This window comes from Macrobrachium nipponense, chromosome 5 (genome assembly GCF_015104395.2).
Source record: "Macrobrachium nipponense isolate FS-2020 chromosome 5, ASM1510439v2, whole genome shotgun sequence".
In the NCBI taxonomy this organism is placed as follows: Eukaryota; Metazoa; Arthropoda; class Malacostraca; order Decapoda; family Palaemonidae; genus Macrobrachium; species Macrobrachium nipponense.
The window spans coordinates 77,447,936-77,467,087 of NC_061107.1; the positions used below are offsets into that span (position 1 = coordinate 77,447,936).

Genomic DNA, 19,152 nt, shown 5'->3' on the forward strand with positions numbered 1-19,152 from the left:
GAATCAAAAGTGTTGGCTCTGGAGAGCAAAAGTGAAGAAAAGTGCAGTGAAAGTGCCCCTTAGGTAGTGGAGGGTGCGTCAGATCGGCCTCATTCCGCCTCTAGACCTAGACCTCTGCTTGACTCCCAGGTTACGGGGAGAGAGCATGTCGAAAGTCGAAGGAGGGTTACGAGGAACCCCCACCGATCTGACGTGCCTTCGGCAGCTTCTGACGAACCTACCCAGACTGCCAAGGAGCGTGTGCGTGCACGTCTTCTCAAGGAGTGCTTTTCCTCTTCTGAAGCTTCCTCCCCGCGCAAGGGGTGGAGCTCTCATGCCGCTTCACGTCCGCTGAAAAGGACGGCTCGTGTTCGGGACGCTTCACGTCCAAGTTATTCTCCGGAACTTTGCTCTTCGCCTGATAGTGCGTTTGCTGCTTTTCCTCCGCAGAAGAAGCGTAAGGATTCTTCGGAGGTGGAGTCTTTCCTAGATGATTCTTTCGAGCGCCGCAGTCGCTCTAAGGTGCGTGAAGTGGCGGTTCCTGGGAGTAGGAAGAAGGCGTCCCCTCGCCACTCTCCTGCTCACAGGATCAGCCCCTCCCCAGAAAAGGAGGCTTCACCTACAAGCAAGATTCTCCAGTTGCTGCAGCAGCAACTTCAAGAGGTAATTTCTTCTAGACAGACTTTCCCACGTCGCTGTAGGAAGGACGACAAGCTTCCTGTGAAGAGGTCGAGGCGTTCTCCCTCTCCCTCTCCTCGCTCGTCTCTCTCCGTTTGAGTCTCCCTCTAGAGTTCGTTCTGCTCCCCAGCGGCTCTCTAGAGGAGGTGAGAAATTCGTTTCTCGCTCTCGAGAAGCGGTTGTATCCGCTACTACGAAACCTGTAGATAGGAAGCGCGTTTCTTTAGACGCCGAGCGCGCTTCTGTGGATGCTGAGCGTGCTTCGGTGCAAGTTAAGCGCGCGCCAGTGGACGCTCAGCGTGCGCCAGTGGACGCCAGGTGTGCACCTGTAGCTGTCGAGCGCACTTCAGTCGGCGCCAGAAGCTTGGCATCGGACGCCAAACGCGTTCCTACGGACGTCAGTTTTCCACCACCGCAAGCGCAAGTGGAAGCGGGAACTCTTCCTGTTCGCCGCTCTTTCTCTTTTGAGAAAGCTCGTGACTCTTCCTTACTTCCTCCGACTTCTCCAGTGTCTGAAGAGGAAGTTAGTGACGCTTTCGTCAAAGTGGACGAAGAACAGCAGTTGGCTCCAGTCTCGACTGACTACAAGGTCTTAACTCGTCTTCTACAATCAGTCTTTGCAGACACTTTTCAGCCTGAAGCTCCGCGTACTCCTCCCTTTCAGTTATCGTCATCCAAAGCTGCTAAGATCTCGGGCTTTGTGAAAATGAAGAAGTCGCTTTCTACGAAGCAAGTTTTTCGCAAGGCTGGTATGTGGTACGAGACGGGAGAAAACGTCGGAGTTAATCTTCCAGCCTCGGCTCAAGGAGACTTTGGAAGTATTGTGGATGCCGCCAGAAGATCTTTTCTGTCTTCTTCGAAAGTCCCTTGGACGCATAGTGAGCTAGATTTTCACCTTAAAGGCCTCTTCAGGACACTAGAGGTCTTTAATTTTCTTGACTGGTGCCTAGGAGTTTTGATTCCATCAGTCTGGGGGAGCTGTCCAGTGTATTGTCTTGCATGGACAAGGCCGTCAGGGATGGTTCTGAGGAGTTGGCTGCTCATTTCAGCACGTGACTGCTTAAGAAGAGAGCACTCTTTTGCAATTTTACAGCTAAATAGGTCTCGCCAGCGCAAAAAGCGGATCTACTTTTCGCTCCTTTATCAGACCATCTCTTCCCCCAGTCTATGGTAAAGGACATAGCCGCCAGTCTCCAGGAGAAAGCAACCCAAGACCTTCTGGCGCAGTCTTCAAGGAAACCTACAGCTACTTCGTCTTCTAGGTCCTCTGCTGTGAAGAAATCGAAGCCCTTTCGATCTGCTTCTTCCTCGAAGCCAGCCCCTCGAGGAAGAGGCTCTTTCAGAGGCAAGACCCCCGCTCCTTCTAAGAGCAAGAAGTGAGAGGGAAGTCCTTCAGCCACCGGTAGGAGCCAGACCTCTACATTTCGCGAAAGCCTGGGAAGAGAGAGGTGCCGACGCTTGGTCTCTGGACATCGTCAAAAAGGGGTACAGAATTCCTTTCCTGAAGTTACCCCCGCTGTCTTCGACACCAAAGGATTTGTCTCCTTCGTATCAGGGAGAAAAACGGAAAGTGCTTCACGATCTACTAGATCAAATGATCGAGAAGCAAGTGGTGGAGCAGGTCTTCGACCTGAGTTCTCCAGGTTTTTACAACCGTCTGTTCCTAGTGCCGAAGCAGTCAGGGGGGTGGCACCCCGTTCTGGATGTCAGCAGCCTAAACTGCTTTGTTACCAAGCAGAAGTTCAAGATGGAGACACCTCAATCTGTGCTAACAGCCTTAAGACCGGGGGATTGGATGGTCTCATTAGACCTTCAGGATTCATACTTTCACGTCCCCATCCATCCCCGATCAAGGAAATACCTGCGGTTTGTCCTGAAAGGGAAGGTATTCCAGTTCAGGGCACTCTGCTTCGGTCTCAGCACGGCGCCGATGGTGTTCACCGTTCTTATGAAGAACATTGCGAGGTGGCTCCATCTTGCGAAGATAAGGATCTCTTTCTACCTAGACGACTGGCTTATTCGAGCCTCATCGCAAGACCGGTGTCTGGAGGACCTTCACACGACTTTGTCGTTAGCGAGGTCCCTGGGACTTCTGGTGAACCTCGAAAAGTCGCATCTGACTCCTTCTCAATCCTTAGTCTATCTGGGGATTCAGATGGACTCAGTGGCTTTTCGGGCTTTTCCGTCCCAGGGGCGACAACTTCAATGCCTGGACAAAGTGTCAGCCTTTCTAGGGAAAGAAACATGCTCGGTGAGGGAATGAATGAGTCTGCTGGGGACCATTTCCTCACTGGAGAAGTTTGTTTCTCCGGGAAGGTTGCACCTTCGACCACTTCAGTTCTTCCTCTCCAGCAATTGGACGCGCAAACAAGATCTAGAAGAGGTCTTGTTATTGACAGAAGAAGTGAAAGAGCACCTAAAATGGTGGTCGGATCCAAAGAAGCTTGCGGAAGGACTTTCGCTCAAGCTTCGGAACCCAGACTTAGTGTTGTTCTCCGATGCGTCTTCCACGGGTTGGGGAGCAACACTGGGAGGGAGAGAAGTGTCAGGCACCTGGAGAGGGGAACAGGTGTCCTGGCACATAAATCTCAAAGAACTTTCAGCGATTTACCTTGCACTAAGGTTCTTTCAAGAGGAAGTCTCCAACAAAGTGGTTCAGATAAACTCAGACAACACCACAGCCCTGGCATACCTCAGGAAACAGGGGGGAACTCACTCTCCTTCTCTGTTCGCCATCGCGAAGGATGTCCTGATATGGGTGAAGTCGCAAGACGTCACGATCCTGACAAGATTTGTGTCAGGTGTAGAGAACGTGCGAGCGGACCACCTCAGTCGGCAAGGACAGCTTCTGCCGACGGAATGGACCCTTCATCAGGAGGTATGCCAGTCGTTATGGAAGCTGTGGGGACGTCCTCATGTGGACGTTTTCGCAACTTCCCGAACGAAGAGACTTCCGCTTTATTGCTCCCCAGTTCTGGACCCGGGAGCAGTGGCAGTAGACGCCCTACTGTGGGATTGGTCGGGACTAGACATATACGCATTTCCCCCATTCAAGATCCTCGGGGAAGTAATGAGGAAGTTCGCGGCATCAGAGGGAGCGAGGATGACCCTCATCGCCCCCTTTTGGCCAGCAGCTGACTGGTTCACGGAGGTGATGTCCTTCCTGGTAGACTTTCCAAGGACTCTGCCCCTAAGGAAAGATCTACTCAGACAGCCCCACTTCGAGAGGTACCACAAAAACCTCCCCGCTCTGAGTCTGACTGCGTTCAGACTATCAAGAAGTTGGCCAGAGCGAGGGTTTTTTCAAGACCTGGTGCTACGGCGATTGCCACTGCAAGGAGGCCCTCCTCAATCGCAGTATACCAATCGAAGTGGGCTGTCTTTAGAAGTTGGTGCAGAAAGAAGGGCATTTCCTCCACCTCAACCTCTGTGAGCCAGATAGCAGATTTCCTTCTTCACTTCAGGAAAGAAGTGAAACTAGCTGTTCCTACGATTAAAGGCTACAGAAGCGTGCTTTCTGTAGTCTTCAGGCATAGAAGACTCGACTTAGCGAATGACAGAGACATTCATGATCTCATTAGATCCTTTGAGACTGCGTTAGTTCTCCAACCGAAAGTACCATCGTGGAATTTAGACGTTGTACTTAAGTTCCTCATGACGAGTCAATTTGAACCGCTCCATTCAGCTTCGCTTAGGAATCTGACGCTCTGGCGACGGGGAAGAGGGTTAGCGAAATCCAGGTCATAAGGAAGCATATTGGGTTCAAAGATCATAGTGCGGTTTGTTCCCTAAGTCCTACGTTCTTAGCAAAGAACGAGAACCCTTCCAACCCTTTGCCGAGGACGTTTGAGATCAAAGGGTTGTCGGAGCTAGTGGGACCTGAACCTGAGAGAGTCCTGTGTCCTGTCAGGGCTCTCAGATTTGCAGAGAACCAGAGCATGCAGAGGCTCTTCTGATAACTTGTGGTGCTTGGTGAAAAAACCAGATCTTCCGATGTCGAAGAACGCACTGGCGTTCTTCTTAAGAAGTACGGTTAAGGAAGCTCATGAAAAGTGTAGTGAAAGTGATATGAAGCTTCTAAAAATGAAAGCCCCCGAGCTGAGGGCTATTGCTACTTCGGTGGCTTTTCACAAGAATATGGCAATCAAAGACATTTTGGGCGCCACTTATTGGCGAAGCAATTCGGTGTTTGCTTCACACTACCTGCGGGAGGTGGAAGCAACATACGAAAATTGCTACTCGCTCGGACCATACGTCGCTGCAGACACTGTTTTGGGGGCAGGAGGTAGCACTCATCCTTTCCTTTAATGGTTAGGGGAGTTTTTAACTTGTGTTATGGTTGTGGGGTTGACTGCCTGCGGTGGATCTCCCTTCCATTAGCTTAGTCTAAGTGGGATACCTTTGGTAGGCTACGCCAGGTGGTTTTGTTTTCTTTGTTGCCCTCATTGTATGGTCAATGGTCTAGTCACGTCGTGGTCTCGCCCCTGTTGACAGATCATCTGGAGTGCACCAGCTTTATAGGTCTCTACCTCGCTGGCAACTCTAGTAGCACAAGCAGACTTACGTGGCAGTAACCACGAAGTCAGCTATGCTAACAGGTAAGGAACCAAGATATGAATTATCTGCATATATATGTTTCCTAAAATCTTCTATTCTGTCTACTCCCACCACCAAAGGTGGGATTCAGCTATATATATATCTGACAGGTAGGTTTTATGAACAAAATGATATTGTAATGATACAATTAAGTTTGTTCATACTTACCTGGCAGATATATATATAGCTGTATTTTTCCGAATCCGACAGAAATTTAAACACTTACGACACACGCAGTGGGAGTCAGGTGGTTAGTACCCATTCCCGCCGCTGGGAGGCAGGTATCAGGAACCATTCCCATTTTCTATTCATAATTTCATTGTCTCCTGAGGGGAGGTGGGTGGGTACTTGATTATATATATCTGCCAGGTAAGTATGAACAAACTTAATTGTATCATTACAATATCATATTTGCACTGTGTATGGTTGGCAGTCTACTCTTTACTACAGTCAAGTCCAGTTGTTGCCCTGTTATATAATTTGTTTAGCTCCAGCAAATGTAAAGATGAAAGGTACATGGCCATAGCATGATGGACAGAAAGTTAAATATTTAGAGGTAAACAGCTGTCACTTCAAGTTGAACTAGTATATCAGTAATCGTCTGACAGTTGCCACAAAGCAAAGTTAATAGATTTATCAAGAAAAGTTTGAGAATCCACAAAGCAAAGTTAATAGATTTATCAAGAAAAGTTTGAAAATCAAGCTATAGAAATTTACTCAGCCTCATGTTTGATGGACCAAGTTAAATTCCCTTAGCTGTAGATCTTAGTAAATCTATGCTTCCTTTAATTGCTGCCGATTGGAAATGGTTAAGCAATGATAGTGGCAAAGCAAAGCCTCTCAGTCAAAATGGGTTTTGGTTCATGTTCCCATTCCTGATACTGGACTTGCTTCCCCAAACTACTTGTCACCAAGCTAACTTTTTCAAGATATACTGAGAAAGACCTTTGATAACTTGGGCAGCCGTTGACGAGAAGATCCAAATGAGTTTTCCATTTTTAAGATATGGGAAGATCTTAAATATAGCATAATTCATTGCTTTTTTTTCCCTTGGATTTCACTTGATGAGCAAAAATTATGCTGTACTAGCTGACCTATCTGACACTGGGGCCTTGGGGGTTTAAAAAAAACCTGAAAATGGCAGGGTGGCAAAAATGGGTAGGGGGTGGGAAGAGGGGTGGGGAAGGGGAGGGAGAAAGGGAAAGGGGGATGGAAAAAGAAGGGCAGAGGAATCAGGTGGTGGAATTGGGAGAGGGATGGGAGGGTGAGGGGCAGAGAAGGGGAAGGGGGAAATTAAATTTCTCTATTAGAAGAGAAAAATAATCTCCGCTGAACATAAGCCTGTCTCCCTTTCAACAATAGTCAGACCTTTTATTGATGGTGTAAAATAAACTGCACAGCAGTGGAGGAGAATCGTGCTAGGATCTTTCTTCAGTAATCTGCATGAATTCCACCTTGTATATGCATGAGTTGCCAGATCCCACAGATTCTTTGCTATACAATCTTTGATTGTTTTAATCAGTTTCCAGCTGGCACAAGAAGATTTATCCTAATGTTAAGACCTCATGTTTGTTAGCCATGAAAAATACAAATTTATTAAAAATTTGTCATTTTTGGAGACATGTTTCTTCCATCAGATTGGTGTCATAACCCTGGAAATAATTTCTGATGAATATAATTGAAAAGTATTGTAAGCCAAAACTGTCGTAAACCGGCGACTGCCTGAACATGAATGTACTACAAACTACTACTGCACTATAGTACTTCAGAAACTCCCCCTCCCCCTACCCGTAGCCTGTCATTCACAGTTTTCCTGGGCAGCGCTGGGTAGGTCAGCTAGTATATATAAGACTATAAACTATCCTCTATCAAAGCCCTATCTGATAGTTTTTTTTGGTTTAAATTCATCAAGCCTTTTAGCCGTGATTGAGTAACAGACAGACATAATGTCCATTATAGTATGATGATGCCTCTTCCTTTTTTTTCAGTATGAATGTAAATTACATAATGGTTACGGTCAAGTTTCTGTCTTGTCAGGTTGAAAGATCCCTACTGTCCATATTGAGACAGGCATATAATGCTATACATATTTTGTTTAATTCTTCGATGTAACTTGACAGACGGAATATTTTCTTCCCTGGATATTATTTGTGCTTTATTACTATTGTGCCATTGTTTTGCATTACATACGTATTCATTTAATTCTTTGAACTCCTTTTCTTTTGTATGTTCTTTTTCAGTATCTAGGTAGGTCAGCACCTCTTAATTTTATTATATTTTTTCAGTAATTTTCATTTACAAAAGTTAGTGCTAATGTATAGTTAATTAGAAAATTTATGAAATTGTTGTACATGTATTATTGATGGTGGTAAAATTACAAATATGTAGAGTGAAAGTAAGAATAAAATCAAACATGGTTAGATATGCAAACAAATAAAATTGGTTAGTACAGTAGATTACACTTAATGAAGGCTATCACCATTCTTTACTATGTCAGACCGAAGCATTGAACAGATGAGGAGCTCTGGTTGTGTTCACAAGAAAGTTTCTCCCTTTTTAATCAGTTTATTTAATTGAAACTCTCTCTATCTCTCTCTCTCTCTCTCTCTCTCTCTCTCTCTCTCTCTCTCTCTCTCTCTCTCTCTCTCTCTCTCTCTCTCTCTCTCTCTCTCTCTCTCTCTCTCTCTCTCTGACGAATCTTGTCGAGAGATTTTTTATTGTGCACCGAATTTTATGAGATTCTTGACAATTTTTGATGTTCTCTTAGTATTTATTAATGACTGATGTTGATATATTCTTTTGTATTTTTCAGTGTGAATGTCCTCATATAGAGAGATCTTTGTTTTGCCTTGCAAAGTAGAATATGGCTAACAGTGATGACATCATAATTGTTGAAGCACTTTACTCGTTCAAGGGTAAAAACAATGATGAGGTAAGAATTTTTATTATTGGAGATGAATCTTACCTACTGTTAAATTTAGCTATATCTCCCCACCGATTAGGCAAGTCGGCATTCAAACAAAAAATTCGAATGGCTGCCTGGATGATTGTCTAGTTTACCTGTTCTTCACCAGGTGTTTCGAATGTTTTAGCTCTTGTCAGAATTCTCCTTCCCGCCATTGCAGCTAGGCGATTGTTGGTATTCTATGAAGTTTGGCTATTTTACTCCTGTTTACGGTATTGTATTTTCATTTTCCTAGGATATCTTCCACCGGAAGTAAAACCAACAACATCGGGCTATGTAGGAATGTTTTGGTGTAACCAGGATGGTGAAATTGGAAGTTGACCTACATTCCTTTGTACAGTGGCCCCCCGTATTCGCGTTCTCCAGATTCGCGGACTCACGCATTCGTGGATTTCTCTGGGGAACGTTTCCCCGCATTATTCGCGGAAAGTTCGCGCATTCGCGGTATTTTTCTATGATAAATATCCACAAATTCATCATAAAATGCACTTTTTTGTACATGCAACTTCCCCGGCAGATATATACTTAGCTTATGTCTCTGACGTCCGACAGAAATTCGAATTTCGCGGCACACGCTGCAGGTAGGTCAGGTGATCTACCCCCCTGCCGCTGGGTGGCAGGAATAGGAACCATTCCCGTTCTAGAACCAGATTTTCTCTGTCGCGGTAGTGTCAACATATGTTGTTGCTACCTCCTGACTTGATTTTCGTTTTTCATCACCATCGATCTTCTGGGCTGTCTTTTGCAGGGAAGTACTGGGTCTTTGGTTCGGCATACGCTTTTATTGACTCTTTAATGAATTTGGCTTTGAAAATTTCGAAGAATATATGGTGTGTAACTACCGAAATTTTCGGTAGACACTCACATAGTTTGCAAGAAAGGGAAATATTAATATTTATTTATTAATACGTGTAATAAGTGTTAGAATTGATTGAGGAAATAAACTGACTTCCTACTTTAGGGAGTCAGTAAAACATGTAACTAGATACGTTTCTTTTAAAAGATTTTTGGATACTCGTACTAACGAGCAATTAGAGTATTAACAGTACTAGTAGTGTTGCATCCTCATCACCTTCTTACTTCGCAAAACAAATTCAAATTCATAATTGCAATTTGAAGACAAGGATTGTTACGGACCAATTCTTAAATACTTAAAAAGTTTATTGCCGCCAAATTCAGGCGCATAACATATTAATTTATTGTCCTTTTACCACATTATATTTATATAGCTTTAGTTGTAATAATAATGATCTCAGCAGAAACATTAGAGTGGAATAATAAAACATACGAAAACATTTTAAATAATTATTAACAAAAGAAAACCCAATCAAACATATAAACTTAGTAATGGAAAAAGTTACAAAACAATCCAAGTGAAAGTTACAATAGTTAACTAGGCAATGAAATTCTGAAAATTAGTTTCTTAAACGGAGGCGAGGCAAGTATTATATAATTAATAATACTGATCCAAATGATCAGGGGGACACCACACGGGAACATCTGCAAGAGGGACAAATCACGTGGTTGCTACCAACAATCAACAACACGGCTAACTTCCTCGTAGAGACGAATCCTCATCAACTACATCGTCCGGGAATATATACCGTGCAAGTCCATTGAAGCATTCAAGCTTCCACAAAGCGCGCTTCCACCATAAATTCGCTACCCTCGTAGCCAACGATGCACGATTCCCAGGACGACCACCGAAGTATAGCCAAATAACACTCGCAACGCACAACTATCAGAACGTCCACCCTCTTCTACTGCAGAGTTTCCGTGTCCCGCCTGAAGTACACCTCACGCCTCCAACGTCACCTGCTGTAACAGTAATATTGACATATAATTAGGGAAACTATGGTATTTGTAGAAAAGGTAATAACCCAAAGCAGTAGTTTTGGAAAGAACTATTTCCTACAAACTATCACGGGATCGTAACAAGGATTGTGGCTCAAAATGCGAGCTATTAAAAGGTAAGTGATTACTAGTGTTCCCTATTGCAGTGGAGGGTGCGTCTGATCGGCTCTGTCTCGCTCTCAGGCCTAGACCTCTTTCAAGCTCCCAAGCCCAGGGGAAAGAATGTCGAAAAGCCGTAAGGAGGTTTCAGAGAATCCCCACCGGTCAGGCGTCCCCTCTTCAGGTTCTGTAGAGCGTCCCAGACTGCCAAGGATAGCCATTGAAAAGGCATCCTTAAAAAGTTGTCTCTCTTCATCTTACATCCGAAAAGACGAAGAATGTATATGTTTCGAGTTTGGATGATCTAGCGCGTTCTCTGAAAACTAAGAGAACACTGAGCATAGCGTGAGCCACATTCCAACAGCCAGCAGCGAGCCGCGTTCCAGCAAACAGACTAGCGCGAGCCGCGTTCCTACAACCAAACGCGAGCCGCATTCCAGCAACTGAGCGCGAGCCGCGTTCTAGAAAATTTTTCTTGGCGCAAGGTGCCTTCAAAGAAACGAAGCGCTAGCCTGGCGCAAATTGCGCCAGAAAAACAGACGGCTAGAGCAAGGAGCCTTATAGTAGAGTGGCAATCAGAACGATCCTTCCTTTGAACGTTTCCGGGCAAGAGGCTCTTTCTAAAAGGGGTCTAGTAGGCGCTCGGAACTATCAGGGCGCACGGAACGTTCCAGGAGCGAGTCTCCTTTCTAGCGTGCGGAACATTCCAGGCGTGCGAACGGGGGGGATCCAGGCGCAAGGAGCCAGGCGCTAGGCGCCAGAATATTCCAAATCTTCTTATGAGAGAGAGGTCAGTCACGAGGCTCCTCTTTGAGTTTTTAACTTGAGCAACTTTCCCCTGGCAAAGGTGCAAGATGTCGCACAGGCGGCCGTCGCTTTTGTCAGAAGGATTCTGATAATAAGAGAAGCCATTTTTTCATTATTCAGAAGACTCCTGTGTTTGGCAGTTCCTCTCAATGCGGACTCTCTCCTTCATTCATGCTCTTCCCTCGTTATGAAGAGGCAAGAGCTTTGGGAGTTTTCTTATAAGAATCTCATCGACGTTTGGGTATGATGGCGGATAGGAAATATCTTCTTCCTTCCGTAAACCCTACAGATGAACAGGAATTCTGTCTCTTCCGCGATTTATGAGGAAATCACGAAGATTTAAAGAGTTCCTGGATTAACTTCCTTCCTTAAGGAGAGATATATACTCTTTCTATCGTTCTATTAACGAAAAGAACGAAGATAGTTAGAATTTTGCCTTTCTCTATCTGCCTCGGCAGGGAAAGAAGGAAGTAGAGTATCTGCTGTATGAGAATACGATACGGCAAATCAGCACATACCATAGTTACTTCTTTGCTGAGCAACTCAATTACCAGTATCCTTCCAGGAATTTCCTAGGAAGGACTACGCTTAAAGGGATTGTTAAGACAACACCTACTTAGCTTCTAGATTTATCGAAGTCTTGTTTCGCTTAAATATGCATTAATAAGAACTTCCTGAAGTTCGATAATAATTTTAGAAGATTCCTTTATTGAATGGGGTAGCTGGCAACTCTGGAAAAGTAAGACCAGATGGCTAACGGAGACTGCTATCGCATAATCGCTTAGACCAACGCAGTACCATGTAGTTGTCGGTCATGATTGGTCGGTTACATGTCTCCCTCCTGCGGGATGGAATAACTAACCGTGTATCCCCCCTACAATTGCGGTTTTAGCCTCAGATTGAGGGGATAGTTAAGCAAACATAAATAAAATATTGTCTGCCTTTTGCTAAGAAGCTTTCAATAAGAAAGATATTACAACATTTCAATGCTGTTTACCGTAGGTAACATTATTAAAGGATTCTAACGCAGCGGAACTCTATATTATATAATGCTCTCATGCTTACGAAAACATGGCTTATTAGAGTACATGCTTAGTGAGAAGATGAATGTAGTAGAGAATTCACTTTAAGACTACAGAATTCCTAGTATCCTTACAAAGTTTTCCTAGATTAATGCTGTTTACCACAATGTGACAGTATTATAAAGGATTCTAATACGGCAGAGCACGATATAATATAATTCTCTCATCCTTTCGAGAAACGCACACAACCTTTTTAGAATCGGATATTGCTCAAGAGAAGATGGGTGAGTCGGATGGGAAACATTCTCTTAGTGGCAGAAGTTGTTTCCCTGAATGGACTATACTACGTATATAAAAGTTTTTTCCTACTAAGAACGGAATTAACATGTGAAGGATGTCGGGTACCATGAAGGCACAGATGTTCTGGCACATAACCTAAAAAGAACTAGAAGGAAGCGCCAGCCTGGCGGGCAATGCGCCAGAAGCACCATCCAAGATATTTTCTCGTTTTAGCGAGTTATTAACCTAAGAGTCCAGTAGCCTCTCGGACAGCAGGCTCGGTAACGGCAAGATTCGTTCCTGATTTCGTTACCCATTTAATTGGAAAGGGGTCGTTTACAAGGAATGATGAAATGATTTATTTCAATCACTTAGGCCAATTCCACGACTCTCTCATATCGCAAAGAGCATCGAGAATCTCTTTTTTCGCCCCTGTTCGCGTTAACAGAAGAGAACCTATTTGGGAACAGACACGGAACGTAACGATCCTTAAGAGGTTCGATGCAAGATTTTGCATGTCCGTGAGAACCTTCTCGATCGAAGATAATAACTGTTAACGTATGTCTAACATTTATTGAAAAGAGTTGTGAGAACCTGCGGAAAGTCTTCTTCATAGATCTCTTCGCAAGGTAGAAGACGAACAGGCTTCCTATAGACTGCTTCCTTTTCCTCGAACCAAGAGAGGTAGCAATATACGACATCTTTAATTTAAAGAAGGGGAATAAACTTTAGTCTTTTTTTTTTTCCCCTAGTTATAAAATCTTAACAGATATTAAGATAAATGGGCGTCAAAGGCTCCAGCCAGGCGCGAGGCACTAGACAGGCGCCTGCCAGGCACGAAGCGCTAGCCAGGCTCTAGGCTTCACCCAGAAGAGATCTATATCAAAGAACGCCCTGGCCTTCTTTGAGACAATGTGATCTCCTAAGCATTTGATAAGTGCATTGATGATTCCTTCAAACAGCTGAGAATTAAAAGCGCATGAAGTGCGAGCTTTTCCGAATTCTTGTTCTTTCCTTAACAATATGTCATAAGGACATATTAGCTGTCACATACGGGAGATGCAACTCTGTGTTGACTTCCCATTATTCGAAGGATGTCAAGATAACCTACGAGAGATCCTTCTCTCTTGGTTGATACGTGTCTGCGGATACATTGCTGGGATAGGGAGCCGATACTGATCCTTAACTAGTGAGTTAAATTTTATTTAACGTCGTGTTTTTTCTTTGGGTTGTTTGAAAGGAGTTTGGGGATAACTCTTTTCAACTTAAGCACTAACCCTCATGTTAGGATCAGGTGATCGGGATCGGTGTTGTGCTCCTTGATGATGCCACTAGGCATAGGCGTATTGTCATGTAAGAGGCTCTGTCGAGTAAATGGATAAGACTCCATCGACAGACCCACGAGAACTCTTAGCCATAGGTCACACCCTCGCTGAGGCTCTTGAGGCGAAGCAGATTCCTAGGCATTAGCCATGGAATCTTCCGCCTGAAAAAGTAGGAACCAAGGTTTTATTTATTTATTACCTACAACGTATGTTGTTTACCTGTCTATTCCCAGTAAATAGTTGTCTCTTACCCACCACCAAGGGTGTCAATCAGCTAAGTATATATCTGCGGGAGTTGCATGTACAAAAATGATATTGTTAGAATACAATAAAGTTTTGTACATACTTACCCGGCAGATATATACGATGAATGGCCCACCCAGGCTCCCCTCAGGAGACAGGTGGAAGAGAAAATCTGGTTCTAGAACGGGATTGGTTCCTATTCCTGCCACCCAGCGGCAGGGGGGTAGATCACCTGACCTACCTGCAGCGTGTGAAGCGAAATTCGAATTTCTGTCGGACATCAGAGACATAAGCTAAGTATATATCTGCCGGGTAAGTATGTACAAAACTTTATTGTATTCTAACAATATAATTTTGTGATAAATCTATTAAAAAAACCAAGTATGAAAATTTTTAGTGGGTTTTTCTTGAGTTTTAACTAACAAAATAGGCTGTTTTTAGCATTTTTATAGGGGTTCCAAACATTCACGGGTTCTAACTATTCGGGGGGGGGTCTGGTACGCATCCCCCGCGAATACGGGGTGACCACTGTACTGGCAGGGGTACAGTGTAATTTTGGAACTACTAGATGTGAAGAATGTAGGGATTTGTTCTGAGAAATTTATGTCTGAATATGTCAAGATATAGGAAAGACGGGAACTAATAGATTGCAAGAGCAATTAGTTAGATCAGGACTTAAACCTGTCAGGCTATCCCTACTCAGACTAGGCATTTTAGTAGGCTAGTATTGACTTCCATTGTAGCTGCTCCTGCTCCCCATTCGGTTCGGGAAAAGCGTAACTAGAAGTTAGAACATTAACCTATTTTTAGTTCTAATACAATTTGAACTTAGTTCGTGACGGGAACATTCCAAATCCCTCCAGTGTGCGCTCATTTTCGCGTTCCCTGTTAGAAGTAAGGTGTTGGTGCCCTTGTCTGTACGTAGCCCGAGCCTAGGACTGCCCTGCGACAGTTGGAAACGTCCGCTGCCAGGGAACCGGGTCGGTTCTCGGGACGATGGGATTCTGTGCCCTCCAATACCTACTTCGCCCTTTTTTCATGGTCTGAATATCCTTTAAAGCGTTCACCAAAGGACCGTTAAAGAGTTCACATAAGGACCATTTCGGTAAGCGTTGATGCTCGCTCCGTAGCCGCATTCTGTTGTCTTCTACACCTTGTTTGAGGTGTTAGCATGCATAGTCTTAATAATATATGATATAGGTATAGACATTTTATTGAGATGATAATGTATCTGTAGCGAGTTTTACACGTTTAGATATGTCGACTCGGTCGACTGTTTATCTCTCATGTTTTGGTTATTCTAAATTCATGTATGCTAGCATATTCCTTTTTCTTCGTAATGCTTGTGTTTGTTCTTTGCGTGCTTCCTCTTCGGCTATCGGCAAATCTCTTACTACTGCCTCGATTAATGTTTCTCTTTCAAGTCGACACTGTCTGTAGTATCTAAAGTTCTCGCCGAGTTAGATATTCTAGCTTCAGAGAATTCTAACTTAGTTTCATATAGGAATGCTTTCAAGTATGTACGATCGCTTTCGGATGAGGCGGGAGCGTTGTTGTAACTCCTCTCCCACCGTCTCCCACTTTTGGCGCCTCGTTCTCCCTCCTCCTGCGTCTTGTGCGGACTGCGGACCAGGGTTCCCAGACATACGATAATTATCGTACGAGTACGGTAATTTGACCATCTGTACAATAAACGATTATTAATCAAAATACGATAAATTTGAAGAGATTTGGTACGATAATTTGGTCTGATACATTGGGGAACCCTGCTGTGGACATTGTTGACTCGTGTGAACGCAGATGACTCTTGCTGAGTGCAGACTTGGCTGAGTCCAGAGTCGCCTAAACTGTCTTGTTCTCAATGAGTCGTCGTGGATTCGATACAGCACTCAGCTGCTGTCACCTCTGATCGACAAGTGTCGCTTTTTGTCGCCAAGGGTTGCGGAGAAAGAGTAATCCTTTAAGCTCTTGGTTTACCTCCTGTTGGCAGCTGTCTCCTCCTGTCGCCCGCTGACCGAAGAAGAGTTTGAATGGAGTTGGAGGAACTCGTTTGGGCCTGTCGGCATTTATTGCCACAATAAGCCTTGCTGTAGCCTCATTTTGTTGAGGATAGAGGCCACATAGAGAATATATCTTAATTGTCTTAGCGTATTTTGGCGCGCACTAAATAATGAAGAAGAGAACCAATGCTTTCTCCAATTTGAGAGCATTTTGTAACTTTTCTCGTCCTCGGACACAATCTCCCTTTGTCTGCCTTGGCTTGTCGTCTTGTCTTTTAAAGTCGCGGAGAGACGAAGGGCGACTTTTGCTGTACAGCGCTCATTTGATCTTTAACCGTCATTAATAGGAGGTTGCTTTCTTTCTCTTTCCTGTTGGGAAATGAACTCGAGACTGACAGACATGCTGATGGATTTTCAGTCTGCTTGAGTTATTACCTTTTATATATGTTGTCTCGTCTCTGCGGCTTCTTAGAGAGGTGGAGACGCCAACCCAGCAGGAGTTTTAGCGAAGGAACAAGTAACTAAAACAAGTAACTCATTTCTGATGCTGCAGGGTAATGTCCTCATGCTTATACTCGCTCTGTTTGGAAGAAGTGAGAACACTCGCTTCCTGGCTGATTATGCAGCTCGGGATTACCTATTGGTAGTCTTATTTTATACCTTTCGGGGATAAGTGCAGATTCAGGTTCTAACATACATGGAGAGACTTGGGACCAGTATGTTAACTGGTGGAGATGGTGAAGGGCAGTTGTGATTCTTTTTGGTTGTCCTCCACTGGTTTAATCTCCTTCTTATAGCTTCCCTTGTCTTCAGCAGAGATCTCTCATAAGTCTATTTTAGTAGGAGATTGTATATAGTGGGAATGATGGTCCAAGGGTAATTCTTTAGGGAGACACCCATAAGTAATTGGAGATATTCTTGGACATTTGGAGACTGAATAACAGTAAGTGTCTGCCCATATACTTGTTGGTTTCACATAAGTGACTTACCAAACAATTACATTAGCTGTACGCTTTCTTACCTGGCAGTCGAAAATTCAAATTCCTGGCGGCGGTAGCCGCGCTGTCATTGTTTGTGTAGGTGATACAGATCCCGCCCACTTTCGGGAATACCTGGTACTACTGAGCTATAGACTTCAATTCGTTTTCTGCCAGCCACTGGTGGTTTGTTGTTGCAGTCGACTTTCGTCGCCATTGTGTATTTTTTCTTTTTGGTGATGTACAATTTCTTGGTTGGCTTTTTTGCTTAATCAGTTAGCTGCCTAGTTATTAACAAGTTATTACGAAGATATCTGATGCTAGTTCTTCTTCAGTTAGGTTTTGCTTTTGGGCTGGTAGGATTTGAACCGTGGCCTAGTTTAGAAGCAAAAGTAGACAATGACTAGGACAACTCATCTGTCAAGAGATAAAACTTGGTTAGACTGCTGTTCATATGCCTGTTAAATTCAGGATTTGTATTTAGATATGACATCACCCATCTCCACAGTGAATAGGTGTTGTTTGGCTAATTTTGACAAAATGTTTGTACAATAGTAGAAGTTGTCATACAGTTATGGATGATTAAGTGTCTGTAATTTACATCTTACCACATAAATATTATAACAAAATTGCTGTAATGTCCTGAAGAGCTTATACAGGCAGTCCCCAATTATTAGAGGACTCGGTCAATGGCAATCCAGTTTTATGGCACTTGTCTAGCACCATAACATCAGCAATTTAGGGAGCTATAACAGGGTGGGTTTTGGTTTTTGGCGCCATAAGGTGCAGATAATACAGTAACCACCACCATATTCGTGGGGGATGCGTACCAGACCTCACAGCGAATAGCCAGAATTCGCGAATAGTTGAAACCCCAATAAAAACACTTAAAACTTCCTGTTTTGTCAGTTAAAACTCAAAAAAAAAACCCTAACATGTTTGTACCTGGTTTTTTGAATATTTTTATCACAAAAGGTGCATTTTATGATGAAATTGATAAAAAAAAAAAAACAGGAATTTGTGGCTCATAGAAATATACTGCAAATAAGCGAATTTTCCATGAACAATGGGGGTACATGTTCTAGAGAGAAATCCGTGAATACGTACATGAATCCGCGAATACAGGGATTTCACTGTAGAGTTGTGGGGCTGTAGCATACCTAACAGAGGCACCGTAAGCGCCATAGGCCGCCGAGTTTCAGTTAATTGCGGTTTTTGCACATTAGCACCCCACTGAGAACAAAACCCCCTACGATAACTGGGGACTGCCTGTATTCATATTAGATTTATCAAAAATAAACAAATACAGATATATAGATGAGAGATAGCATGGTAGGTTTGTGCATATCTTTTGAGTTTTCCAGAATGAATGTGTATTTTGTATGGGCAGACCCAGATGCGCCCAAAATTACAATATTAATAAATATTACCGTAATATAATTTATGTAGCCCTAAATCCCTAAAAACCGCACCAAAATTTACCACATTGGCAACCCTGTTACCTCCTATTCTGTCCGCCAGTTGGCAACGCTGCCATTGACATTTACAAAACCTTTCCTGAAAATCAGTTGTTAACGAGCGCCCGTGTTGTTTACATAATGGCCGCTCTTTATAAATTTCCTAAACCTTTTTGTGCCTTTAAAGCTCTCATTAATTGTTAATGCGACTTTTAATTACCACTCACGTATTACATCCACGAAATAGTGAATTAACTTTTATTTCTATTGTGGTATTTATATTATATTATGAATTTTTGCGCGACCTGAAATTACGTGACCTGTCTAACAGTCCAATGGATTGCCAAGATAATTCGATGCTTCTTTCTGCCAGCAACATCAGGAATTGTCCGGCTTGTGGGACAAGGATGAGTAGCAGGGAGTATGAACCCCGTGACATTCGTAGCTTTTGTCGTGGATAGGTTTGTGACTTGACTTCGTTGTGACTTATGTAAGCCTTGGTCTGACGAAGACTTGACGACTTAGCCTATATGAAACATCAAAGAATCTTGCAGCGTAACAGATTTATTAAGGAGAAAAAGAAATCGGTGGCTAGACCTGTATCTAATGATTTCCTTGATTTGGGTGCTCATGGTTCTGGCTCTTCGGTTTCGGTATCGTGTGATTCCGATTCCGAATTAATTGATGCTTTGCCACTTGTAAAACCGGTAAATAGTGAAGTCGTTTCTGATGTTGATTCAAAGGTTTTGGCGATGGAAACTAGTTGGAAACAAAAGTTTGAAAAATTACAGCTTAGTTTAGCTAGATAGAGACATTTCAACTAAGTTTAACAAGCTGTCAGAGAATTTTGAAGAATCTTTTACTAGAATGT

At 43.5% G+C, this 19,152-nt stretch overlaps 1 protein-coding gene across 6 annotated transcripts in view; it reads left to right on the plus strand.

Moving 5' to 3' along the window:
* Positions 1-19,152, plus strand: part of LOC135215433 (rho guanine nucleotide exchange factor 7-like) — a 126,801-nt gene that overhangs the window by 10,598 nt on the left and 97,051 nt on the right. For all 6 annotated transcript variants that reach the window (XM_064250081.1, XM_064250080.1, XM_064250085.1 and 3 more), the window contains one exon: positions 8,066-8,185. In XM_064250081.1, coding sequence (XP_064106151.1) covers positions 8,117-8,185 — 69 coding nt within the window. In that variant the 5' untranslated portion in view covers positions 8,066-8,116. The remainder of the gene's footprint in view (positions 1-8,065; positions 8,186-19,152) is intronic.